The 27,573-nt window shown below is 43.0% G+C and overlaps 1 protein-coding gene across 1 annotated transcript in view; it reads left to right on the top strand.

Annotated features, from left to right (window-relative positions):
- Positions 1–239: 239 nt before the first annotated feature.
- The window catches only part of ak9 (adenylate kinase 9), a 32,357-nt gene continuing 5,023 nt past the window's right edge, over positions 240–27,573 (top strand). Inside the window, exons 1-19 of the mRNA XM_060917360.1 lie at positions 240–272; positions 3,261–3,335; positions 3,431–3,532; positions 3,626–3,765; positions 4,137–4,459; positions 4,967–5,097; positions 5,301–5,451; positions 5,623–5,737; positions 6,878–6,966; positions 7,563–7,757; positions 8,258–8,349; positions 8,430–8,630; positions 9,097–9,396; positions 11,354–11,475; positions 11,567–11,786; positions 11,939–12,001; positions 12,090–12,308; positions 21,814–22,032; positions 27,192–27,405. Of these exons, the coding sequence (XP_060773343.1) occupies positions 255–272; positions 3,261–3,335; positions 3,431–3,532; positions 3,626–3,765; positions 4,137–4,459; positions 4,967–5,097; positions 5,301–5,451; positions 5,623–5,737; positions 6,878–6,966; positions 7,563–7,757; positions 8,258–8,349; positions 8,430–8,630; positions 9,097–9,396; positions 11,354–11,475; positions 11,567–11,786; positions 11,939–12,001; positions 12,090–12,308; positions 21,814–22,032; positions 27,192–27,405 (2,989 nt within the window). The 5' untranslated portion in view covers positions 240–254. The remainder of the gene's footprint in view (positions 273–3,260; positions 3,336–3,430; positions 3,533–3,625; positions 3,766–4,136; positions 4,460–4,966; positions 5,098–5,300; positions 5,452–5,622; positions 5,738–6,877; positions 6,967–7,562; positions 7,758–8,257; positions 8,350–8,429; positions 8,631–9,096; positions 9,397–11,353; positions 11,476–11,566; positions 11,787–11,938; positions 12,002–12,089; positions 12,309–21,813; positions 22,033–27,191; positions 27,406–27,573) is intronic.

A 27,573-nucleotide genomic window follows, 5' to 3' on the forward strand; every position in this document is an offset into this window, starting at 1 on the left:
CCAAAACTGACAACTGAATCCAACCCACTGCTCAATGTTTCATGTATAAAGGAGAGAGACTGAGACTTATACTCCATTGTGTGTGTGTGTGTGTGTGTGTGTGTGTGTGTGTGTGTGTGTGTGTGTGTGTGTATGCATGCGTGTGTGCACGCGCGTGCACATGCACACAGAAGGATACAACCAGTCACTTGGTGAGGATAAAACAGAATTACCCAGAAGAAGCCAATCGAAGGATTCTCCTTTATAAAGATACCATGCTCATGCCTTTGGAGGTGGGAAAATCTCAAGTTTGTTATATATTTATTGTCTACATAGCTACAGTAAAACCCAGGATTATCAGCACCCTTTATGAAAATGTGCTTATTGTATATACTGTATGTATAAATGTATATAACAATGAAAAATATAATGTGTAATAGTTTGGGCTTAAACCTGTGGGTACAATGTATAGTTTTATTTTACATACACTACCGTTCAAAAGTTTGGGGTCACTTTGAAATGTCCTTATTTTTGAAAGAAAAGCACTGTTCTTTTCAATGAAGATCACTTTAAACTAATCAGAAATACACTCTATACATTGCTAATGTGGTAAATGACTATTCTAGCTGCAAATGTCTGGTTTTTGGTGCAATATCTCCATAGGTGTATAGAGGTCCATTTCCGGCAATTATCACTCCAGTGTTCTAATGGTACAATGTGTTTGCTCATTGCCTCAGAAGGCTAATGGATGATTAGAAAACCCTTGTACAATCATGTTAGCACAGCTGAAAACAGTTTAGCTCTTTAGAGAAGCTATAAAACTGACCTTCCTTTGAGCAGATTGAGTTTCTGGAGCATCATATTTGTGGGGTCGATTAAATGCTCAAAGTGGCCAGAAAAATGTCTTGACTATATTTTCTATTCATTTTACAGTGGTGCTTGAAAGTTTGTGAACCCTTTAGAATTTTCTATATTGCTGCATAAATATGACCTAAAACATCATCAGATTTTCACACAAGTCCTAAAAGTAGATAAAGAGAACCCAGTTAAACAAATGAGACAAAAATATTATACTTGGTCATTTATTTATTGAGGAAAATGATCCAATATTACATATCTGTGAGTGGCAAAAGTATGTGAACGTCTCGGATTAGCAGTTAATTTGAAGGTGAAATTAGAGTCAGGTGTTTTCAATCAATGGGATGACAATCAGGTGCGAGTGGGCACCCTGTTTTATTTAAAGAACAGGGATCTATCAAAGTCTGATCTTCACAACACATGTTTGTGGAAGTGTATCATGGCATGAACAAAGGAGATTTCTGAGGACCTCAGAAAAAGTGTTGTTGATGCTCATCAGGCTGGAAAAGGTTACAAGACCATCTTTAAAGAGTTTGGACTCCACCAATCCACAGTCAGACAGATTATGTACAAATGGAGGAAATTCAAGACCATTGTTACCCACCCCAGGAGTGGTTGACCAACAAAGATCACTCCAAGAGTAAGGCGTGTAATAGTTGGCAAGGTCACAAAGGACCCCAGGGTAACTTCTAAGCAACTGAAGGCCTCTATCACATTGGCTAATGTTAATGTTCAGGAGTCCACCATCAGGAGAACACTGAACAACAATGGTGTGCATGGCAGTGTTGCAAGGAGAAAGCCACTGCTCTCCAAAAAGAACATTGCTGCTTGTCTGCAGTTTGCTAAAGATCACATGGACAAGCCAGAAGGCTATTGGAAAAACGTTCTGTGGACGGATGAGACCAAAATAGAACTTTTTGATTTAAATGAGAAGCGTTATGTTTGGAGAAAGGAAAACACTGCATTTCAGCATAAGAACCTTATCCCATCTGTGAAACATGGTGGTGGTAATATCATGGTTTGGGCCTGTTTTGCTGCATCTGGGCCAGGACGGCTTGCCATAATTGATGGAACAATGAATTTTCAATTATACCAGCAAATTCTAAAGGAAAATGTCAGGACATCTGTCCATGAACTGAAGCTCAAGAGAAGGTGGGTCATGCAGCAAGACAACAACCCTAAGCACACAAGTCGTTCTACCAAAGAATGGTTAAAGAAGAATAAAGTTAATGTTTTGGAATGGCCAAGTCAAAGTCTTGACCTTAAGCCAATCGAAATGCTGTGGAAGGACCTGAAGCGAGCAGTTCATTTGAGGAAACCCACCAACATCCCAGAGTTAAATCTGTTCTGTACGGAGGAATGGGCTAAAATTCCTCCAAGTCGGTGTGCAGGACTGATCAACAGTTACCGGAAACGTTTAGTTGCAGTTATTGCTGCACAAGGGGGTCACACGAGATACTGAAAGCAAAGGTTCACATATTTTTGCCACTCACAGATATGTAATATTGGATCATTTTCCTCAATAAATAAATGACCAAGTATAATATTTTTGTCTCATTTGTTTAACTGGGTTCTCTTTATCTACTTTTAGGACTTGTGTGAAAATCTGATGATGTTTTAGGTCATATTTATGCAGAAATATAGAAAATTCTAAAGGGTTCACAAACTTTCAAGCACCACTGTACAACTTATGGTGGTAAATAAAAGTGTGACTTTTCATGGAAAACACAAAATTGTCTGGGTGACCCCAAACTTTTGAACGGTAGTGTAACATTTACACCACACAATATTTTGAGCAATCAAAATCTTTTTTTTAAACAATTAATATTTGTAACACAGGATGTTTCAAAAAAATTGATATTATTTGAGATGTAACCCCAGAAACTACATAGTCTAGGCAAATGAAACTGAACAGGCTTAATGTTGAGCAATATAAAATTTATTCCTCAACATTTGAATGAGAAATTCAAAGGTATGTGGACTCCATGAACGATTTCACAAGTTTTCAACATTTGCACTGCCTGAGACATAGACACACATAGGCAGCCTTCCTCTTTGAACTTTTTGTGCCATGTCCAAATCTGCATTGCAGTCGGTGCATTTTTAGAGAATTTTCTCATAAATGCACGGTGCAGTCTTGTTCAACTGTGTTCGAGTGTACTCTAACACACAAAACGCCTTGTCTTTTCCAGTGAACAGCATTTGTATGCCTAAAAAGATAAAAACAAAAAAACATTAAATATAATTTTGACTTGTTTCCACACATGCGGTTAAAATTTGAGGTCAATTGAATGAAAATCAGCAAAGTTATTAGATTGTGAAATGATACCAAATTTTTTGAAACACTCTGAATGATTAAAAATTTCTATGAGAATTATTTTTGCTAGAGGAAAAGCCAGTACTTGATTGTGTGTTGTGTGTAGGACTTCATGGCAGCTCATGACCCACAGTACTTATTTGAGCTTGATGGAAACAAGGACCCAGAAGAGATTTTGGGGGTGGGTGACCACCATCATATTGAACTGCAGTTACTGGTTCAGCAATTGGTAAAATGATGAATTATATTAATCTTCTCTTCTGTGTATGTGCACAGTGTCTTATAGCTCACCTAGACTTTATGGCTGTGAGGAGAGCAGCTGTACCTGTGCGCTTGATAAACACAGATGAGTTGGAACTGCTGAAGGAGATGGACGATGTATGTTGTAAATCAAACCCCTTTCTTTCTGATTACATGCCAGGGACTGCTGCTTATGTTTTACTTGTGTATTCCTTGTCTTATCCTGTGTAGGAAGAGCTGTTGAACACACTGTCCACCAGCAAGATCATAGCACCAGGCTTCCATTGGCAAATAAGTCGCTGGGGCTGCACTTGTCCTGTTGCCCTCAAAGAAGGCAAAATTATCAAAGGCAGCCCTGATTTTTCTGTCAGGTCAGTGTACAAGAGTGGAAAAGAATGAAAGCTGTGAATCTGACCTAAGCATGCAGAACAATATCAGTGATGCAAAAGGTTGCTTGTCCTGTTGCTTGAGAATTTCTTCAACAATACAGTTGCTTATCTCCTTTTTTTTTTTTGATCGATATTGACATCAGTGAATTCTCATAACCAAAATACTTAACGTCACTAAAAACTTGTAGTTAAGGGGACAATTAATGTAGCTATTAACTCATTATTAATGAGTCATATTTCTTAAGTTGTATATGTGGAATCAGTGTTAGATATTAATTACAATTAAGTGTTTCCAAATTACCATTTACATAAGGTCCTGAATGTACCATTTACATTTTTCCTTATTCCACCAGCTTCCTGAATAAACTCTATGTCCTGTCCTCTCAAGAAGCTTTGCAAAAGTTCATGGTGACGCCAAGATGGTACCTGCTACCACCCATGCCATGTCCACCCTGCAAAGTGTCTGTGATTGGACCACCACAGTCAGGAAAGAGCACTCTGAGTGCACTCTTGGCTGAGCATTATGGTGCAGTTTTAATCGACATGAAGAAAATGATGGAGGTGGACATGGATAAAATCAGGCAAGGAAGGCTGGAGAAAGCACGTCAGGATGCAACAATTTCAGCTCTGCAAAAGGTCAAGGTCCGGATGCACAAGGATGATGTACAGAAGTCTGGTGAGAGCTGATTGAGAAACTCTTTAGAAATTTAATAATTTCCCTGAATAATTAGGCGAGGGTAGGTGTGACAGAAGACACCAATTTGACTTCATGAACTAAACATTCAGTAGAGAAATTTCTGCAGAATTTAAGAATAATGTATATGGTTTAGAATGTATTAGTGTCTTTGGTTGATGACAAAACCAGTTTCAACAAGGAAGGAGAGCCTGAGAAAACTTAAAATATAACTTTTTGACCAATGAAGCACCATCATTTAAAACCAGTGTAAAAACAAGCAAATTTAAAGCTATTGTTGTAAAATGAAAGGGGAAAATTGGCTAATCAGATAACAAAAATGTGCTATCTGATTTCATATTTTCTGTAAATGTCGTACACAATGGCTTCAGCCTCACAGTTCGTTGGGCTGGATTACAGATTGAACAAACAGGTTCACTGTCATAACTTTTGTTTGTCACATGAAATACAAATACATGAGACATATTGTTACTATGCATGTCGCTGTAGAAATGGAGGTGACAGAAGATCATCCAGAAGTTCAAGCTCTAGTGGAAGAAGCCATGAAAGAAGCAGAAAAGATGTTAATGGAACATCCAGATGATATGTGTGTAGATGTCCTGGAAAAATGGATCAGAGAGGTATGACCCTTGAACTGTGGTTACTTTGTGTCACATAGTGATTTGCAGTGCACTGGGAAATGATGTAGTTTGTGATGTCTTATACTTTACATAACGGTATATAATATGATGGCTGTATATGATAGCTATTTATAATTATGTTTAGTCATACTAATGTGGTGTTACTTCCCTTATATTAATATAATCTAACTGTGGATTGTTAGATTCAGGCAGAAGATGCAGATGCTGAGTTTAAAAGGGGCTGGGTGCTGGACAACTACCCCACCACCCAAGCTAAGCTGGCAGCCATTCAGGAACTGCATCCTGACCTCATGCCTGATGTGGTATTCTGTCTCAGAGACAGTGAGGGGGAAGGTAAGGCTGAGATTTTAGCAGACACACACATACTTGCAGTGTTTCATTATTTGTTTTAGTTATACATGTTCTCATTCGTTGCATCTAACTTAAAATATTTGTTACTTACCTTGTTTATGTGCATGGTTTATAATTAAACAATGCTAGGAACCAATTTGTTTTTTTTAATAGGAAGGACAGTACTTACAAGGATTTATGAACAGAAAAAAGAGGAGGTGGATGCAGTTGCACTAGCTCAGTTACAGGAGGAGCAGAGGCAGAAAGCAGCAGAAAGCCAAAACATTCCGTGAGTTAGAGCAAACAAGGATGAGAACTAAGCTTCTAGCTTCTGCACATATAGATAATATGTAACTATTCTGTATGTAGAGATACAGAGAAACATTGCTTCCTATAGAGCTTGCATGAAGACTAGGGCTGTAACAATATGCATATCGAAATCGAAATCGCGATACGCAGAGCCACGATCCGTATTGCGATACAAGAAGGCAGAATCGCGGTACACCCTTTCAAACTTCTCCTCAGCCCAAAAACAGAGGCGCTTCCAAACTTCAATTTATGAATACTTTACTTTTTATTTAAATTACATTTTAAACTTACTTAAATTACTTTTATTTTTTTATATCTATTAGTAAGTCGTTTTTTCGCCGACCTGCGACAATCTTCTGCGAGTCACGCAACGTCCACACTCGCCACTGGCAGAGCATTCATTTCTTTTAAGCGGTCGCCATTCTGGTTGCGACGCGGGGAGCGAATCTGTAAACAAGCAGCTCATTGGCTGGCTAGGTGTGCCACAAGCCAATCACAATCACTTGACCGGAAAGGCATGCAGTGTTTGGCTGGTTTTGAACATATTTTGGGGTGGAAAACGTTAGCAATATCTGGCAACACTGAAGGCATGTCTGCTTGGGCGGAAGCCTTCTGCGGCAGTTACATTTTGACACGCGAGCAATGTTTCACCATAAAAATTCCGTAATTTCCATCTGTTTTCCGCGATCACAGAAAATCATTGGCCCTATGAGAGTGAGACAGTGAAAGAGCCACCCCCCCAAAAAAAATCTTAACGGATTTACACGATTTGGAAAAATGACTTTTTCAGAACCGAAAAAAACAGAGCTTCCGGCTCAACAGTATTATTTTGAGAAATAAAACAATCTTTGGATATACATTTGTTCATTTTTGCATACATATTACTCATTCTCTGCAGTGGTCTGAATTATTTGTTATTAAATAGTTAATGTAAGTAAGTAAATGTCAATAAGTCAAATTTACTACTTTAAAAAAACATTTTAAAAAATCGTGGGCGTATCAAATCGTGGGTCAAAAATCGCGATACGAATCGAATCGTGAGTTGGGTGTATCGTTACAGCCCTAGTGAAGACTGTGTAAGGTCCAGTTTCACATCCTGTTCTTTCTTCACTACAAGCAGGCAGCAGGTGTTGGACTCAGAAGAGGACACCCAGACAGGTAATGTTCCTTCCTCACTGAAGGTGGTGCCTGAGGAGCCTGATGTTACTGGTACTGCAACTTCACTACTGTGTAATTTTGTCAGCTTAGCCTTCAATACATAATTTTTGATTTAATGGAAAAATTTTCAGATTGGTTAGCTTTTACAGCAGAGGGCTTTGAGCCTTTGATTCAGTTGTAATAAATAGGTGTGTGAATGCCTAATAATATTTTCACATGTCATATCTAGATAATACCGACTAGTGGCCTAGTGGTAGTGTGTCTGCCTCTCAATTGGGAGATTGTGAGTTCTATTCATGGTTGGGTCATACCAAAGGCCATCATAAAAATGGTACCTACTACCATCTGGCAAGGCATGCTGCAATACAGATGCGAGTGGGGAGTTAAACTCTTGTGGTTACCAGAGGACTAGCCCCCCCCACTGTAACCCTAGCTAGGTGAAAGGCCAAGGGCTGCGGAAACAGAGATCGGCGCCGCCCGATGTGCCACATGGCGTGGGAAGGGCTTTAACTAACTAACTTTATATCTAAATAAAATTGACATATGATTTGGGGTGATAGGAGTAATAATGTTCATAATGGAGTTCATGTCATGTCCTGTCTGGTAAAATTATTAAGGTTTGTGTGTGTGTGTGTGTGTGTGTATAGAGGTGACGCTGTCTAGTAGATGGGAACAGGGCTATCCTCCTGGCCCAGCAATGGAAATGTACAAGCAGCAGCTAAAGACATTTATGGAGGAGTGGAATAGCCTGGAGTCCTCCATTACTTGCAGTTATGTTATACTGGAGATCGCCAACCAAACCCCTCAGATTCTGCTCCAGGAGATGGTTGACAAAATGGAGCGTATGTGGCTATCTATTTGTCTCTCTCCAAGTTTGAACTTGATCGCATTAAAAGCCAGTTCACGCCAGGTGTGATTTTAAAGGGTTTTTCCATGAGCCTCTCAAATGTAGAACATGCGCTTCAGTTTTAACAAATGTTTCAGTAAACATCAGCAGTGGAGACAACAAACACTCATCATTCAGGCCTTTTGTGATACATGATTTTTTTTAACCTCACTCACATGTCCAAATGAAGAGTAAACACCATAGAAATTATTAAAAACACAGACAAGACACTGTTTATACACTGTAGAGTTAAAATGAAGTGTGCTGTCATGCCAATAGTGCATGTGTCATACCAGTGGTCATACCATGCTGCCCATGCAATGCAGCCACTTACAAGCTGTGAAATTTAAGTAAGAACTAATAACTGGATTCTGTTTATTTCCTGGAAGTTTTTGCATAATGCAGAATGTATTAATATTGAAATCAATGATTCCACTTTCTGATTCTGTGATTTAGGACCATTCAAGTACAAGGCCCAAGAGTTGTCCAGCAGGGATCTGGATACATATGAGGAGGAGGATGCGCAGGAGGATGAAGATGAAGCAGAAGTTGGTTCACAGCCTAAACCAGTGTTTATATGTGTTGTGTTTTCTGACATCACTTACAATATATTTTCATCCATCCCTAGGAAAGCAGCAGTAAAAGGTGGCTTGGGGATACTAATAAATACTGCCCAGTTGTATTGAGGGAAGAGGGCACTTTGGTGCCCTGCACAAATGACATTGCTGCAAAATATAGGGAGAAGGTCTACTACTTTTCTAGCAGCAAAGCATTGGAGAAGTTCATACAGACACCAGAGCTATATTCCCCAACTACTCAACTACTTAAAGTAAGAGAAGCTGATTAATAAATAATTCAAACATCAATACGTTACAAATTATTCTTATTGACTGAAAATTATAGTGATTATGATACACTGTCTCTACCAATATGAGGTGGTAAACATCTAATAAAAATGAACCCTGTTCAAAGGATGTGTAAATGCTACCATGTACAGGAAATACTGTATATGCCATTACAACAATTTTTTAAAAGATCGGCTAATTTCAAATTGAGATGTATTTCATATTATTACAAGGCTTTTTCAAAAAATTTGTTTTGGATTTTGATAAAGTGCTGTAGAAAACTTCGGTAACACTTTTTTTTTGGTAAATTTAGGCCCTACTATATAAAATTCAGTCCTCTCTCAGAATCCTCATTGTATATGATACTCCAGTCCTCTTTAATATCCACTGTTGAGCTAAATCATTAGAAGACAGGAACATCCTTCACCTCATGCATTTTCATCTCCCTAGCCTCCTGCCCTGCGTATTTTCCTGATGGGAGTGCGTGGCTCAGGAAAAACCACCCATGGCCACTGGCTGGCACAGCAGCTGGGTCTCTTTCACTTCCAGTTCCGTGAACGGCTGCAAGAGATGATTCTGTCTAAGACTCAGACCCGTGTGCCCTACGCTGATGAGGTAGAGCCAGCTGAAGAGCCACCCATTGAGCTGCAGAATCTGCTGCAAACAAGTACCCAATCCACAGCTTCTATCGAGCCCAGTGACGAGTTAAGCCAAAAGGAAAGCCTTATCAGTAATAAAGACCACACAGAGGTATGTATGGAGAAGATTCCATGGCTGACTGAAAAAGTAAAAATCAGGCTGCCACTTAACATGAGAAAAACACTCATGAAAAGAGTTTTCCAAGCTAATGTTTTAAAAGTAGTTTACTCTGAATACTTAGTGTTTTAAGATTTTTATAATTATTTGGCTAATTTATACTTTGAACATTGTTTTACCCTAAATATATGTTTTTAACACAAGTTAGGGTATCTATTTTATTTTTACAAGGACTCATTGATCATTATGACCGAACAGTTAAATTTTTGTTTCATCTGAATAGAGAATACACCTCCAAAATGTCAGCATGGCTTTTTATGCTGGTCTTGGAGTAGGGGCTTCTTCCTTGCACAACAGTCTTTCAGGCCAGGGTGATATAGGACTTTTTTTAATGGTGGCTGTACATATTTGGTACCCAATCTCTCCAACTCCTTCACCAATTCCTTTGTTGTTGTCTTGGGGTTCAGTTTAATTTTTCGGACCGCAGTTTGTTCTTCCCTGGGAGTCACTTTGTGGGTCCTTCCTGAATGATTCAGTGTGTGCGCACGTGTGTGTGCATTCCAAAGCTTTTTACATTTGTATACAATTGTTTGTACAGCTGCTCATAGTCCCTTCAGTTGTTTGGAAACTGCTCCTAAGGAGGAACTAGATTTTTCAGGTTTTGTCTGGTCAAGTTCATTTAATTTGTTAATATACAGCCATTCCTGCATTTCAGGCCTGCAACACATTCAAAAAAAAAAAAGTTGGGACAGGGGCAGTTTAGGGCTAGTAATGAGGTAAACTAATTAAATCATGATGTGTTTTGAAACAGGTTATGTGAAAATGTGATTGTAATCATGATTTGGTACAAAATCAGTAAAGAAAGGCCTAGTCTTTGAGGAGCAAAAATGGGCTGAGGATCTCCAGTTCGTCAACAAATGTGTAAGAAAATTATTGAAATGTTTATAAACAATAACAAGATGATAATTTTTCCAGGGATGTTTCATCGAGACCATTCAAAACCATATTCAGCGCACATTACAAAGGTATGGCTGTGGAAGAGGAGGGGGCCTGTCCCATCTGTCCCTAATAGAGAATGCGTGTAGAATTTTGAAATGAAAAGTATGATAACGACTACTTCATACTGATACATAAAATGGGAGAAAATAAGACCTGAAACACTTCATCATTTGGTGTCTTCAGTCCCCATACATCTTTTAAGTATTGTGAGAAGGAATGGCAACAGTATAAAGTAGTAAATATTTTACTGTCCCAACTTTTTTTTTTTAAATGTGTTGCAAAAAAAAAAAAATCAAAATTTAAATCAGTGTTTATTTTGAAAAAAAAAAAACAATAAAATTGATTAGGTAAAACATCAAATAATGTGCTGTTGTATTGTTTTGAGTGGAATACAGGTCAAATATTATTTACAAATAATTGTTTTCAGTTTTAATTTCAATTTCAACATATTGTCCCAACTTTTTCCTGATTTGGGGGTGTAGTAATGCAGTGAAGGTTATGTGTGTCAGTGTGGAACCTTTTTTTGCACGTCATTTGTACACCATTGTGATTGTCTTTCAATCACAAAAGAAATCTTATTCATAGGTTGGATCATGAGTGTGCAATGGACTTGCATTGTGATTCTAACTTATTTACTATCTCTGGCTTTAGTTCTGCCATTTAGCTAGAATTTTAACTATCTTATTTCTTGTGTTGTCCATCAAAGTGCATTTTTTAATGTGTATGATTATTTTGATCAATGTTTTGTATTTAATCCCTATATTTGTGTAGCTTATGAATTTCATATTACTATTTCTTCTTATTCAGAATAGAATAATGCTGTGTAAATAAAAGAAAGTTATTATTTCTTGCTGATAATGTACATGTTTGCAATGGGTAGGTTGTAGTAGTTTGACTTGGGTGTATTTTGTGTATGAAGACCAGATGTTTTTGTGCACGTTTTGTTCTGTAGGAGACTCCAGCACTGACAGATGAAGAGGAATTCATAAAGTCGTATCTATTTGACGAACAGCCATTGCCACACACAGTCTTAGAGAAAGTTCTGTTGCAGTTATGGCATCAAGAACCATACAAGTAAAGGGTTATCCATGCAATATTCAAATTCAGAACATACATTTTCAAAATATTCCATTTCTTTCACTGCCCTTTTTTTTTTTTTTTTAAGATCAACAGGCTTTATTCTCGAAGGTTTTCCTCAGGCTCCAGAGGAGGTGTCCTTTTTAGTGGAACGCTACTTATACCCAGATATCACCATAGTTATGTCTGTAGAGGTGTCAGAAGTGGTGAAGCGTCGACTGCCCCCACTGTTTAATAGATGGAGGGAGAAATGCACACGAAGGAGAGAACAGATGCAGCTACTTAAAGACCTACGCAGCAAAATTAGGGTGAGGAAGAGAAGATAAATAAAACATTGATCACTATTCTGTACCTCGGAAATCAAGGGCTGAGAATTGTGATTTCGTAGAAAAAAACTGTTCTTGGAAAATGATTGCTCAAGTCTCACAAAGTACACTTTATTGACCATTCGATTAACCAGGAGGAGGCCATTGCCCAAAGAAGAGATGAACTTTTGTCTGAATATGCACCCAGAACACCCAGAGTAAGACATAACTACAGTGATCATAGCTAACACAGTAGTGCAAGGGGATAAACCCTTGATATGATCTTGCTTTCCTTTCTTCACCTAGGAAAAGGATGATGAGGAAGAGGAGGTACAAGAAAATGAAGGAGATGATGAGCAGCTGAACTGGGAGCAAGAGATAGAAGAAAGGCTGCTGGAGGAGTTTCCCGAGGAGGAGCAAGAGGACATAGAGGAAGAAGAGTCTGAGGCCAGTGCAGAGGATCGTATAGGAATAGAGATCAGTGAGAGATTTGACAGGGATGACGACAAACTCACCATGATAATGGTAAGCATAGTTTGGAATTGAGTATGATATGATAATGATAAGCCCTTTATTGTCACTAGTCACATGTACCAGCGAAATTAGCCGTCAACCTGTCCGTACATATACAACATACAATTGACATAGGGTAGACAGGACAGGAAGACAGGGATGAAGATAAAAAGGAAACACAACATGAGGTGAGATAAGGAAAAAAGAACACCCCCCCACTATGCTCCTGTCAAGAGTACAGTGTGGGAACATTTAAAAAACCTTTGCACATAAGCACACAATAACACAAGTACACTTTAAACACGGGACTTGAGGGGGGGAATCAGGGGTAAGGGGGGTGGGGGGGGAGGGGAGGAGGTAATCCAGCGTAAGCAAGCAGCCGTCCGCTCCTGCAGCCATGAAGGCGCTGGTCACGCACCCGCTTGTCACACTGGGGGTAAAAATGGCGACCGCAGAAAGTTAGAGAAGGAATGCGAGTGTTAGGACTGGGACTGTTTTGGCCTCTAGAGGCCGCTGTTATTTCCATCTTGTCATGTTTGTTTTGGCCTCTAGAGGCCGCCACTGTGTTTTTGTGTTTTGTCTTCATTGCCTGTTTCCTGCCCCACCCTGTTCCTTAATTAGTGTGTGTATAAATACCCCTCTGTTTGTTCCCTTGTCACGGAGTCTTTTTCCTATGCTATGCCTGTTAGTGCTAGTTCCCTCTGTTCCATGTTTCTTGCCTGTGTCTTTGTGGTTTTTGTACTTTGCTTTCTTTTTGGACCTTTTTGAATTTTGTTTTTACCATTTTTGGAGATCTTCTGAGCGTTTGCATTTTTGCCTTTTCTTTTCTTATTTTTGGACTTTGAACTTTTGGATATTTTTTATTTTCCCTTTACCTTCTGAGCTTTTGGATTACTTTTGTTTTTTGCCGTGGATTGTACATTTTGTAAATAAAATTTTTGATACTTTTCTACTTCCGCCTCATGCCTCTGCACTTGAGTCATCCCCCTGGTGGCCTAGTGGGGGTTTGCTGGATTATCACACCAGCGAACCAGGTTTGAATCCCAGCAAAACCCTAACAGAAAGACTCCGTCATGACCGACTCAGCAGAGGCTTCTTCATCTGTCTACCCGGCCAACCTTCAGGGAATGATGGCTGCGTTAACACGCCTCGGATCCACCATGGACACTCATGGACGGACTCTCACAAGCCAACGTGAGACCCTTGCTCGTCACGAGGTACTGCTTCAGCAGATTGGGAAAACCCTGGCACAGCTGACTTCTCTGCCCCCATCTCCTCCGCCTGATTCTGCTCCTGCTCCACCATCCGCTCCTGCATCCTGCTCCAGTGCCTCCTGCCATGCTGCCTTCCTCACCTCGCGAACCCAGCCTTCCTGCACCACAGAGGTATGATGGCAAGCACAGTGAGTGTCGAGAGTTCCTTACCCAGTGCCAACTCACCTTTGAGCTTCAGCCTACCACCTACACTACGGATTGCCGCAAGATTGCCTTTGTGATAACCTTGTTAGCTGGTAAGGTGCGGGCCTGGGCCACTGCTATCTGGCAGAGACAGGGACCCGAGTGCTCTGATTTCCAGCTGTTTACTGAAGAGATGCTTCATGTCTTCGATCAAGCAGACATCAGTAAAGACGCAGCCAGAAAGCTCATGTCCATCCGGCAAGGGGGAAGCGTCGCAGACTACGCTATCTTGTTCCGGATGCTCGCAGCAGTAAGTGGATGGAACGAGACTGCCCTGGTGTCAGCCTTCCACCATGGTCTGTCTGACCCCATCAAAGACGGTCTGGCTTCTATCGGATGCCCTAGTGACCTCGAAACACTGATCTCACATTCTACTCGTCTGGACAACAGGATGAGAGAGCGCCGCCAAGTCCTGAGCCTCCCCGGCCTCCCTGCCTCTACCTGGAGCCCGTCTACCTCCTCCAGTGACTGTCCAGAACCCATCCAAGTGGGTCGTACTCGCCTCTCCGCATCTGAGAGGGAGCGCAGAAGGAGGGACAAGTGCTGCATCTACTGTGGCGAGCCTGGTCACTTCCGAGCATCATGTCCCGAACTCTCGGGAAAAGGACCGCCCCGTCCAGCCGAGGGAGGGTTGTGACGGGGCCTACCCTCTCTCCTGAACTTCCTGGCCAAGGAGTTTACATCCCGTCCATCTCCTGGGGTGAGTCCGTCCACTCTTGTCAAGCCTTGTTAGACTCCAGGGCGGCTGGAAACTTTATGGATGTTCACTTCACCCAAAGTATCAATGTCCCGACTGCACCTCTTGAAGTCCCACTGTCTGTGTCTGCCCTGGATGGCCAATCCTTAGGTGACAGAAGAGTCACCCAAGTAACTTCTCCAGTCTTCTTCCAGTCTCAAGGTCACAAGGAAGAAATATCCCTGCACCTGATTCCTTCACCAGAGTTCCCAGTGATTCTAGGCCTTCCTTGGCTTACCCGCCACAACTCTCGTATAGACTGGGTAACAAGCCAGGTTGTGGAATGGGGCCCTGCGTACCATGCCTCTTGTCTGCTCTCTAGCTCTCCTGTGTCTCCTGCCGAGCCCCCTGATCTCACCGAGCTATCTCAAGTTCCCACAGAGTACTGGGATTTGAAGGAGGTATTCAGCAAAAGCAGGGCCGCCATTCTTCCTCCGCACCGGGCCTACGACTGTGCCATCGACTTGCTCCCTGGGACTACCCCTCCTCGTGGCAGATTGTTTTCCCTCTCTCAGCCAGAACGCAAGGCCATGGAGGAATACCTCAAAGATGCCCTGGTCTCTGGGTTCATTCGACCCTCCACCTCACCTGCTGGTGCCGGCTTCTTCTTTGTCGGCAAGAAGGATGGGGGGCTCCGACCATGTATTGACTACAGGGGCCTGAACAAGATCACTGTGCGCAACCGATATCCCCTTCCGCTGATGTCCACAGCATTCGACCTGCTCCAAGGCGCCACCGTCTTCACCAAGTTGGACCTATGGAACGCTTACCACCTCATCCGTATCCGACAGGGAGACGAGTGGAAGACTGCCTTTAACACCCCATCTGGGCACTACGAATACCAGGTGATGCCCTTCGGACTCACCAACACACCAGCTGTTTTTCAGGCCCTAATCAACAACATCTTGAGGGACACAATTAACCTGTACGTTTTTGTCTACCTCGACGACATCCTTATCTTTTCCAAGACCGTGCAGGAGCACCGCCACCATGTCCGCCAGGTTCTCCAGAGGCTGCTACAGAACAATCTGTTCGCCAAGGCCCAGAAATGCGAATTTCATGTTCCCGGGGTCTCCTTTCTGGGTTTTATTGTACGGACAGGCCAACTCCAAATGGACCCAGCCAAGACCCTGGCCATCCGGGACTGGCCCACTCCCAAGTCCGTCAAAGAGGTTCAGTGGTTCTTAGGATTTGCTAACTTCTACCGCAAGTTTATCAGGAACTTTAGTTCTGTAGCAGCACCCATGTCGGACCTCACCAAAGGGACAGGTGGATCTTATGTCTGGTCTCCTCAGGCGGAAAAGGCGTTCAAAGACCTCAAGCACCGCTTCTGCATGGCACCCATTCTGGTCCTCCCGGACACCTCCCAACCATTCATCATGGAGGTGGACGCCTCGGACAGTGGTGTCGGCGCGGTGCTCTCTGAACGTTCGGAAGGAAAGCTGCACCCCTGCGCATACTTCTCCCACCGCCTGAGCCCTACGGAGTCCCGGTATGATGTGGGGGATCAAGAACTACTAGCGGTCAAACTGGCCCTTGAGGAATGGAGGCACTGGCTGGAGGGAGCGCAACATCCATTCCTGGTGTGGACGGACCATAAGAACCTGGAGTACCTCCAGCAAGCCAAGAGACTGAACCCACGACAGGCTAGGTGGGCCCTGTTTTTCAGTCGGTTTGACTTCACCCTATCGTACCACCCCGGCTCCAAGAACACCAAACCTGACGCACTGTCCAGGCTGTTCTCTGCCACTAACAGGGAGAGTGAAGTCGGGCCTATTATACCTGTGTCCCGGATTGTGGCCCCTGTCCGCTGGGGTATTGAGGAGGCCGTCCGACGAGCCCAACGCCAGGACCCCGGTCCTGGGACGGGGCCACCGGGCCTCTTGTACGTCCCACATCAAGCCCGGGCCAAGGTTCTCCAGTGGGGTCACTCGTCCCCTCTCACCGCCCACCCGGGAGCTCGAAGGACCCTGGACTTTTTGAGAAGGCGCTTCTGGTGGCCTAGCATGGAGAAGGAAGTGAAGTCATTCGTCCTTTCCTGCGAAGTGTGCACCAGAAGCAAGAACCCATGACAGCACCCCCAGGGTCTCCTGCATCCTCTGACCATTCCCGGGCGTCCCTGGTCCCACATGGCAGTCGACTTCATCACGGGTCTCCCTGAGTCACAAGGTAACACTGTCATATTGGTCATAGTTGACAGATTCTCCAAGGCCTGCCGCTTTTTACCTCTGTGCAAGCTCCCTTCTGCTCTTGAAACTGCTAAACTATTATTCACTCATGTCTTCCGAGTCTTTGGTCTCCCGCAGGACATCGTCTCAGACCGAGGGCCCCAGTTCTTCTCCCGAGTGTGGCACGGGTTCTGCAAGGTAATCGGAGCCACTGCCAGCCTCTCCTCTGGGTTTCACCCACAGTCCAATGGCCAGACGGAGAGGCTCAACCAGGACCTGGAAACCATCCTGCGAGGCCTGGCTATGGATAACCCGACATCGTGGAGCACCTGGCTGCCATGGGCAGAGTACGCCCACAACACCCTGCAGTCATCGGCCACCAAGCTGTCGCCATTCCAGTGCCAATTCGGGTTCCAGCCACCTCTGTTCCCGGACCAGGAGGAGGACACGGGGGTGCCCTCGGTCAACCAAAATGTGAGACGGTGTCGCAAGACCTGGAGCAAGGTCAGGAAGACCCTCATCCAGACCTCCAGAACCAACCAGACTCAGGCCAACCGTCACAGAAGACCTGCCCACGCTTTCCGCCCTGGGCAGCGGGTTTGGCTGTCCACTAAAGACCTTCCGCTGCGGGCGGAGAACCGCAAGCTTGCTCCTCGTTACATTGGCCCCTTCAAGGTGGTGCGCAGGGTGAACCCTGTCGCCTACCGGCTCCAGTTGCCCCGGACTCTGAGGATCAACCCCACATTCCATGTTTCCCTGTTGCAGCCCGTACTGATGTCCACGTATGCCCCTGCCCCTAGGAACCCCCCACCCCCCCGCATCTTCCAGGGTCAGACTGTGTTCACCGTGCATCGCCTGCTTGACTCCCGCTGGGTCCGCAGCGGGCTTCAATATCTAGTAGATTGGGAGGGCTATGGCCCTGAGAAACGCTGTTGGGTCCCCGCCCGGGACATTCTAGATAAAGGACTATGCCGGGACTTCCATTCGGCCCATCCGGATCGCCCTGGGAACGTCAGGAGACGCTCCTGGGGGGGGGGGGGGGGGGGGGTCCTGTTAGGACTGGGACTGTTTTGGCCTCTAGAGGCCGCTGTTATTTCCATCTTGTCATGTTTGTTTTGGCCTCTAGAGGCCGCCACTGTGTTTTTGTGTTTTGTCTTCATTGCCTGTTTCCTGCCCCGCCCTGTTCCTTAATTAGTGTGTGTATAAATACCCCTCTGTTTGGCTCAATCCCAATTCTAATTTCTACCCCTACCCCTCCGCCTTCCCCTCCGCCTTCCCCTTGGCCCTTCCCCTTGAAACTGAGCTACAAGGGATAGGGCTTGAAATTCAACCCTTACGTATTGGGATAGCCCTTCAACGATCGCATACGTCATCGCGTACCTCCGTCAGCGTTTACGTTAGCAAAACGCGACGCGTCATTGGCTGCGACCAGCCGCTACAGTCAGAGGCAGAAATCTCTGCTGGCAGGGTGTGATTTGTTAACTAACACCACTGAATGGGATATCTTTGGCGCTTCGTGCACCACATCCGACAGAATGAGGTGTCAGAACACTCATGTAAACAATAAAAGCGAGAATAACAGAACAAAACGTACGCAGTAAAGCAACCGAAAACAATACTCACTCCCAAAGCTTTTTAGCAGCAGCTTGGATTTCAGAAATCGCTGCTCATTCTCAGCTCGAAAGCGAATCAAGCGGCGTGTTTCCTCTGGATAACAACTTAAAACACGTAAATAATGGAGAAAATACATTTATGACAATCTTTCGCCGCGGGAACCGCCATCTTTCTGAAATCCGCATGAAATCTCGCTGAAATCCGCATGGCATTGTGGGAAATCACTCAAACCCCTTCGTTCGGAGTCTGCTCCAGGAAAATCTCCGTTTGGAGGGGTACAGAAGCCCTACGCCTTCCCCTACCCCTCCGCGTTAACTGGGATTGGGATACCCCTACCCCTTCACGTGAACGCGCAAAATGGAGGGGAAGGGCTAAGGGGTTGGTCCAAGGGGTGAAATGGGATTCGGCCTTTGTTCCCTTGTCACAGAGTCTATTTCCTATGCTATGCCTGTTAGTGCTAGTTCCCTCTGTTCCATGTTTCTTGCCTGTGTCTTTGTGGTTTTTGTACTTTGCTTTCTTTTTGGACCTTTTTGAATTTTGTTTTTACCATTTTTGGAGATCTTCTGAGTGTTTGCATTTTTGCCTTTTCTTTTCTTATTTTTGGACTTTGAACTTTTGGATATTTTTTATTTTCCCTTTATCTTCTGAGCTTTTGGATTACTTTTGTTTTTTGCCGTGGATTGTACATTTTTGTAAATAAAATTTTTGATACTTTTCTACTTCCGCCTCACGCCTCTGCACTTGAGTCATCCCCCTGGTGGCCTAGTGGGGGTTTGCTGGATTATCACACCAGCGAGCCAGGTTCGAATCCCAGCAAAACCCTAACAGTGAGAGTGTCTCCCGGCAGTGACCTTCAGGGGGAAATGTTTCCTCAGCAACGGCCTGAACCGAGGCCGGTGCTGTCTCAGGGAGCCGAATGTCGATAAGATATAAATTGTTTGGTCTTTCCAGATGCAGTCTTTGCACATCCACACCGCTCGTCCATATCTGTCCATTCCGTCCCTTCTATTCAAATACAAATTCAAATTAGTCTCCGAAAAACGTATTCCTTGCAAAGCTGAAAGCTGCTCAGAGATAACAACCATATTGTGGTTCAAGTTCTGAATGTCCACAGTCTGAGTGCCAACAGCTTTGCCAGGCACATGACCCACCACCGCTCCCACGCGTCCATCGTGTAACCAGCTGCAAATGTTCCGGCAGGACAGACGGGTTCCCCCGAACCCAGGCTTCTCGTCAAGAAAACTGAGTCAATTTCATTAGGAGACCAGTTTATCAATTCCATGCTTTTTTTAGTTTAGAAAGTAATGCAGGGAGAATCTCTTCAAAAAGTACAGCAGACGAGACAAGACACAGAAGCACAAGCAGGGAAAAAAAGGAGGGAAAGGGAGAGCAGAGAATGCGACCGCCTTCCGTGGAAGCACATGGAGTACAACCCCAATTCCAAAAAAGTTGGGACAAAGTACAAATTGTAAATAAAAACGGAATGCAATAATTTACAAATCTCAAAAACTGATATTGCATTCACAATAGAACATAGACAACATATCAAATGTCGAAAGTGGGGCATTTTGAAATTTCATGCCAAATATTGGCTCATTTGAAATTTCATGACAGCAGCACATCTCAAAAAAGTTGGCACAGGGGCAATAAGAGGCTGGAAAAGTTAAAGGTACTAAAAAGGAACAGCGAGAGGACCAAATTGCAACTCATTAGGTCAATTGGCAATAGGTCATTAACATGACTGGGTATAAAAAGAGCATCTTGGAGTGGCAGTGGCTCTCAGAAGTAAAGATGGGAAGAGGATCACCAATCCCCCTAATTCTGCGCCGACAAATAGTGGAGCAATATCAGAAAGGAGTTTGACAGGGTAAAATTGCAAAGAGTTTGAACATATCATCTCCAGTGCATAATATCATCAAAAGACTCAGAGAATCTGGAAGAATCTCTGTGCGTAAGGGTCAAGGCCGGAAAACCATACTGGGTGCCCGTGATCTTCGGGCCCTTAGACGGCACTGCATCACATACAGGCATGCTTCTGTATTGGAAATCACAAAATGGGCTCAGGAATATTTCCAGAGAACATTATCTGTGAACACAATTCACCGTGCCATCCGCCGTTGCCAGCTAAAACTCTATAGTTCAAAGAAGAAGCCATATCTAAACATGATCCAGAAGTGCAGACGTCTTCTCTGGGCCAAGGCTCATTTAAAATGGACTGTGGCAAAGTGGAAAACTGTTCTGTGGTCAGACGAATCAAAATTTGAAGTTCTTTATGGAAATCAGGGACGCCGTGTCATTCGGACTAAAGAGGAGAAGGATGACCCAAGTTGTTGTCAGTGCTCAGTTCAGAAGCCTGCATCTCTGATGGTATGGGGTTGCATTAGTGTGTGTGGCATGGGCAGCTTACACATCTGGAAAGACACCATCAATGCTGAAAGGTATATCCAGGTTCTAGAGCAACATATGCTCCCATCCAGATGACGTCTCTTTCAGGGAAGACCTTGCGTTTTCCAACATGGCAATGCCAAACCACATACTGCATCAATTACAGCCTCATGGCTGTGTAGAAGAAGGGTCCGGGTACTGAACTGGCTAGCCTGCAGTCCAGATCTTTCACCCATAGAAAACATTTGGCGCATCATACCGGTAAAACGGAAGATACAACAAAAAAGACCTAAGACAGTTGAGCAACTAGAATCCTACATTAGACAAGCATGGGTTAACATTCCTATCCCTAAACTTGAGCAACTTGTCTCCTCAGTCCCCAGACGTTTACAGACTGTTGTAAAGAGAAAAGGGGATGTCTCACAGTGGTAAACATGGCCTTGTCCCAACTTTTTTGAGATGTGTTGTTGTCATGAAATTTAAAATCACCTAATTTTTCTTTTTAAATGATACATTTTCTCAGTTTAAACATTTGATATGTCATCTATGTTCTATTCTGAATAAAATATGGAATTTTGAAACTTCCACATCATTGCATTCCGTTTTTATTTACAATTTGTACTTTGTCCCAACTTTTTTGGAATCGGGGTTGTAAATTGATTATTGACAGAAATTAAATCAGTAGGAAATAATCTTTGTTTTAGCCAGATACAAAACAGGACACGTAAAATCTCATCTCATTATCTCTAGCCGCTTTATCCTTCTACAGGGTTGCAGGCAAGCTGGAGCCTATCCCAGCTGACTACGGGCGAAAGGCGGGGTACACCCTGGACAAGTCGCCAGGTCATCACAGGGCTGACACATAGACACAGACAGCCATTCACACTCACACCTACGGTCAATTTAGAATCACCATTTAACCTAACCTGCATGTCTTTGGACTGTGGGGGAAACCGGAGCACCCAGAGGAAACCCACGCGGACACGGGGAGAACATGCAAACTCCACACAGAAAGGCCCTCGCCGGCCACGAGGCTCAAACCCGGACCTTCTTGCTGTGAGGCGACAGCGCTAACCACTACACCACCGTGCCGCCCGACACGTAAAATAAAATACAAAAAATGAACACTAATACTGACCTTTTTTTTTTTCTTTCAGGAGCTTCTGTCTGAACACTGGATTCCTCACCTGACAATCAATGCTAACCGGAAGCCTCACATTGTGCGCAGCCAGCTACTAAAGCAAGTCAAGCCCCTGGTGGAGAACAGGGAAGCTCTATTTCAAAGATGTCATCCCATCAACTGTGCCATTGCTCGAAAATTACTGCACTCCTCTTACAAGTACTACAGTGCCTTTGGGTGTTGGGATCCTATCCGGGTTAGTGACAGACTGGACTATTATAATTTATGCTCATTTATTTAAACTCTTGAATTTGCTTTGGAGCCATCACTACAAAATGATGATGACAATAAATATAAAAAAGTAGAGTTACTTGATATGGCTCATACATCATATATCCAGTTGCAAATTCTGATTCTGTTTTGGTTACAGGCTTCTTGCTTGAGACAGTACTTGACGTCACAGGCTCATGAAACTCATGAACCTGTTATATGGTTGGGGTACTTCATTAGAACTGTTAGAAATTAGCAGGGGGTTTTTTTTGTTTGTTTTTGTAAAACGTTAAATTAGTTAACCTTAAACAAGAGGCATTCATTTGGCCAATGAACCCATGTTCTAAGTTGGTGAATAAGTTATATGTCAGGAATGCAGGCGACAGACAGATGTAAAAGCTGAAAGAGTCAGGCAGTTGGGCAGACAAATCTAAAACATGAGACAAAATCAAGGTGGATAATCAGGCAAGGCAGAAACAGGATATCAAAGGCAGAGTCAAGAGACAAAGTCCAAAAATACAAAATAAAGTCAAAACCAGAATATCAGTATGGAAACTAATAAGACTTGGTAAAGTCAGTCAGGATGTACTGAACATTTACTTCACAAAGACTAGGTGCAGTGAGAGTGCTTAAATAAGTGCAATAATGCTTGACTCCAGGTACATGTAATCAGGAAATGGGAGACTGTGATTGGCAAAGTGCAGGATGGGTATTGTAGTCAATGTCAGCCATGTTTGAATGCTGGGAAGTGGAGGCTTGAGTGCTCACTGGTGCAGACATGACCCCCCAGTAGGGCTCACTCCGGGAGCAATACTTTTTCTCAGGTGGCCCCAGGGGCAAGGGCCTGGTTTACTGAGGTGCTTAGACCCATAGAAGTGGGTCCCTAGCTGGGACTCAGCAGTGCTGTTCGGGGCGATAGCCCCCCACTTCATACTCCAACTTGCCATCTATGCAGTCAGAGATTAGAATACTATGTACAATGTAAACTGGTTGTCAGTCAAGGGTGAGAGTTTTAGGAGGTGAAGTGAAGGGAATGTGGGTGGCTAGTGGACCTGGAATGGCAGGTTTCAGGCATGACACATGGAACGTGGGTGTCTGGGAACGTGGGTGTCTACTGTGTCTGGGCAGGTCAAACATGTACGTAATGTCGTTAATGCGTTGGATGATTTTAAAGGGACCGATGTACTTGGCACTGAGTTTCTTGCAGGTTTGTAGGTTCCTGATGTCTTTGGTTGACAGCCATAGTCAGTCACCTGGGTTATATTGGGGGGGGGGGGGGGGGGTTCCCCTCTGAGATGGTCAATGAAGTGCTTGTACTTTTGCACCACTTGCTCTAAGCGCTGGTAGACACTCTCCCACACTTGTTCATGACACTTAAACCATTTCTCAACTACGGGTACATCAGTGGGAGAACCATCCTATGGGAAGTAGGGAGGTTGACTGCCAAGTATGCATTGGAAGAGCGTAAGTTGGGAGGCAGAGTGATGCAGAAAGTTCTGAGCGTACAGTGTCTTGCAAAAGTATTCATTCCCCTCTGTGTTTGTCCTGTTTTGTAGCATTACAAGCTGGAATTAAAATGGATTTTTGGGAGGTTAGCACCATTTGATTTACACAACATGCCTACCACTTTAAAGGTGCAAATTGTTGTTTTATTGTGACACAAACAATAATTAAGATGAAAAAAACAGAAATCTGGAGTGTGCATAGGTATTCACCTCCCAGAGTCAATACTTTGTAAAGCCACCTTTTGCTGCAAATCCAGCTGCAAGTTTCTTGGGGTTTGTCTCTGTTAGCTTAGCATGTCTAGCTACTGGGATTTTTGCCTATTTCTCAAGGTAAATCTGCTCCAACTCCTTCAAGTTCAATGGGTTGTGTTGGTGTACAGCAATCTTTAAATTATGCCACAGATTCTCAATTGGATTGAGGCCTGGGCTTTGATTAGGCCATTCCAAGACATTTAAATGTTTCCCTTTAAACCACTCCAGTGTAGCTTTAGCAGTATGTTTAGGGTCATTGTCCTGCTGGAACGTGAACCTTTGTCCCAGTCTCAAACCTCTGGCTGATTCAAACAGGTTTTCCTCCAGAATTGCCCTGTATTTCATGCCATTCATCTTTCCTTCAATCCTGACCAGCTTTCCTGTCCCTGCCAATGAAAAACATCCCCACAGTATGATGCTGCCACCACCATGCTTCACTGTAGGAATGGTGTTCTCAGGGTGTTGGGTTTGCACCACACATGGCATTTTCCATGATGGCCAAAAAGTTCAATTTTAATCTCATCTGACCAGAGAATCTTTTTCCATGTGTTTGGGGAGTCTGCCACATGCTGTTGGGCAAACTCCAAATGTGTTTTCTTTAAGCAATGTCTTTTTTTCTAGCTACTTTTCCATAAAGCCCCACTCTGTGGAGTGTATGGCTTAAAGTGGTCCTATGGACAGATACTCCTTTTGGTGTTTTCTTTGGTGTCTTTGTTGCATCTCTGATAAATGCCCTCCTTGCCTGGTCTGTGAGTTTTGGTGGGCAGCCTTCTCTTGTCAGGTTTGTAGTGGTGCCATATTATTTCCATTTTGCTATAATGGATTTAATGATGCTCCCTGGGATATTCAAAGTTTGGGATTTTTTTTTTATAACCCAACCCTGATGCATACTTCTTCACAACTTTGTCTCTGACATTTTTGGAGTGCTCCTTGGTTTTCATGTTGCTTGCTTAGTAGTGTTGCAGAGTAAAGGTCCTTCTAGAAGAGGCTGATTTATACAGACATCGTGTGACAGATCGTATGACACACAGGTGGATCTTAATCAATTCATTATGTGACCTATTAAGTGAATTGGTTGGACCAGCTCTTATTTAGGGGTTTCATACAAAAGGGGGTGAATAGGTATACACACTCCAGATTTCTGTTTTTTCATCTTAATTATTGTTTGTGTCACAATAAAACAACAATTTGCACCTTTAAAGTGGTAGGCATGTTGTGTAAATCAAATGCTGCTAACCCTCCAAAAATCCATTTTAATTCCATCTTGTAATGCGACAAAACAGGACAAATGCCAAGGGGGGGAATACTTTTGCAAGACACTGTATTCAGCCCATGGTAAGAGGTTTTTGGCACAAAAGACACTGAGGAAACAACCAATCTCTTGGCCCTTTCCACCTGTCCATTGGACTGTGGGTAATAACCAGATGTCAGGCTCACCGACGTGCCCAGTTTGTCCGTCAACTTGAACCAAAGTCATGATGCTAATGGGGCCTGCAGCCACTGACTATATCTTCTGGGATACTAACGTATTGGAACACATGGGTGAATATTATGTCAGCTGTTTTAAATGCTATGGGAAGGCCTGGTAGAGGGATGAGTTCTAGTGACTTGGAGAAGCGATCAGAGATGACCATTATTACAGTATTTCCTTGTGAATTAGGAAGACCTAATGATAAAGTCTTTGGCTATATGAGACCAGGGACACTGACATGTGGGAAGTGGCATGAGTTTACCTATGGGAGCATGCGGGGAACCCTCAATTGTGCACACACTGAACATGAGGAGTCGTCTCCTCATGTTGATTGATATCTGTCAAAATGTTAAGCCACCAATATTTAGTCCTGAGCACTTGGTAGATGCGCTGACTACCTGGATGCCCAGTGGCGAGACTAATGTGTGCCCAAGTGATCAGACAGCCTCAGGCATGGAGCAACATGGGTACAGTTGGTGAGGCAATCAGCAGGAACATGGAACAGCAAAGTTTGAGCAAGTTTTCGGTCTATCTCCCAAGATTGGGCTTTCACAAAGCAAACTGGAGGGATAATAGGCTCTGAATCATGAGCTGGAGATGGGTGGATACAGGGCAGCTTTTACATTTTTAGCCAGGCCTGTATCCTATGGTGAACTGAAATCTGAGTCCAGGTGTGTGCAATCAGGAAACGGGAGACTGAATGGTGAAGTGCAGGATGGTTGTTATAGTCCATGACAGCCATGTTTGAAGGCCACTGTGAATGCTGGTGCATCGCTGGTGCAGATGTGACATTATGTCTATATTTACATGGGGAAACATTTACTCTGTTTATGTTCTTAGGCTTATTTTTTAGCACTCTTTTCAAATTATTAAAATTACTTGCATGTAGTTCACACCTCCAAGCTTCTTGAGTAGAAGCATCCAAGACAAAGTTCAGTTGCATCTTGACCACCAGACTTTGAACACTTTGAGCACTTGCCCTGTGTCTCAAGCCATTTCGAGTCCTCATGAAATGGATTGAGAGCTGCGATTTGATTCCATATGTTCATGTATTTCCTTTTCCAAAGTCAGAGTGATGTGTGTTGGAATAATTGGACTGATTTGCACAACAGTAGTATTCAGTGTACATCACGCATCCACCGACTCAAAAATAAAAATTGCCAGTAGCTTTGCTAATGAGCTAAATAAGGAGAACATTGAAGATTTTAATGAGAGATTTTTTTTTCATCTGTGGAGGATTCCTCACCATTGTATTCACCTACACTTGTATTTAATTCATCAAAGATAAAGATTGTTACAGGTTCAGTCATTTAAAAGAATAATTAATCAATTTCCCAGAAGTGATGAAATATAACTTAAAAATGAGAATATCTGCATTTATTTTATCTTGAATCTATTTTTATATTTTCTTTTTCATTTTTTACTATATATAATTTTTTTTTACAAATCATAATACAAAGGTAGAGGTACAAGAAAGCTCTGAAACACCTATTTTGATTTTAGGGGGACTTTAAGCCCTCCGAAATTCAGGGGATGGCTGTCAACTGCAATACTGTGTAATATATTGCTGCAGGAATAGTCCTAGTTGTAATGATCACGTTAATCATTGCAAAATTTGGTTTAATTTAACAATATAGCTTTCACCTTAATTATGTTGCAGCTTATAAAGCAGTCTTTTATCTAGCATATAAAGGTTATATCAAGGTATCAACATATGAAGGTTATATCAAAATAAGTGAAGTTTCTAGATAAAAGCGCTCCAAAAATGTTCATAAATAAGAATGTAATCAAGTATATAAGTATTTAAAAGTATATTTATACATGCACTTGACAAATACAGTATATGTACAAAGTATATGCACACAATGCATGTTAATAATGGCTCTCTTTTTTTTTCTTTTCTTTATGGATGTATAGTATGCAGAGGGAGATCTGATCCAGCATATGCAGGACCCTCTTAATACTAGCTTTCCTGTCCTCTTCCACAATTACATATACTACTTTGCCTCCAAGGAGACATGCAAAACCTTCATGATCAACCCTATTAAATACCTCCGTCAGCCCAAGGCCAGCCCTTCGCTACCTATCAAACTTGCCGTCATTGGTAGTCCAAAATCTGGAAAAACCACAGGTCAGTGATTTTGATGACATATATCAGACCATGCTGACTTAAGTAACTCTACATTATAAGGCTAATCATTTTATGCAGCTTTTATAAAACTTTAAAAGCATACCTACAACACAAACTAACAAAAGCTGTTTTTCTTATTTCTGTATGTTTGTGTATGATGTATGGGGT

Source organism: Neoarius graeffei, chromosome 3 (genome assembly GCF_027579695.1).
Source record: "Neoarius graeffei isolate fNeoGra1 chromosome 3, fNeoGra1.pri, whole genome shotgun sequence".
NCBI classification, from domain to species: Eukaryota; Metazoa; Chordata; class Actinopteri; order Siluriformes; family Ariidae; genus Neoarius; species Neoarius graeffei.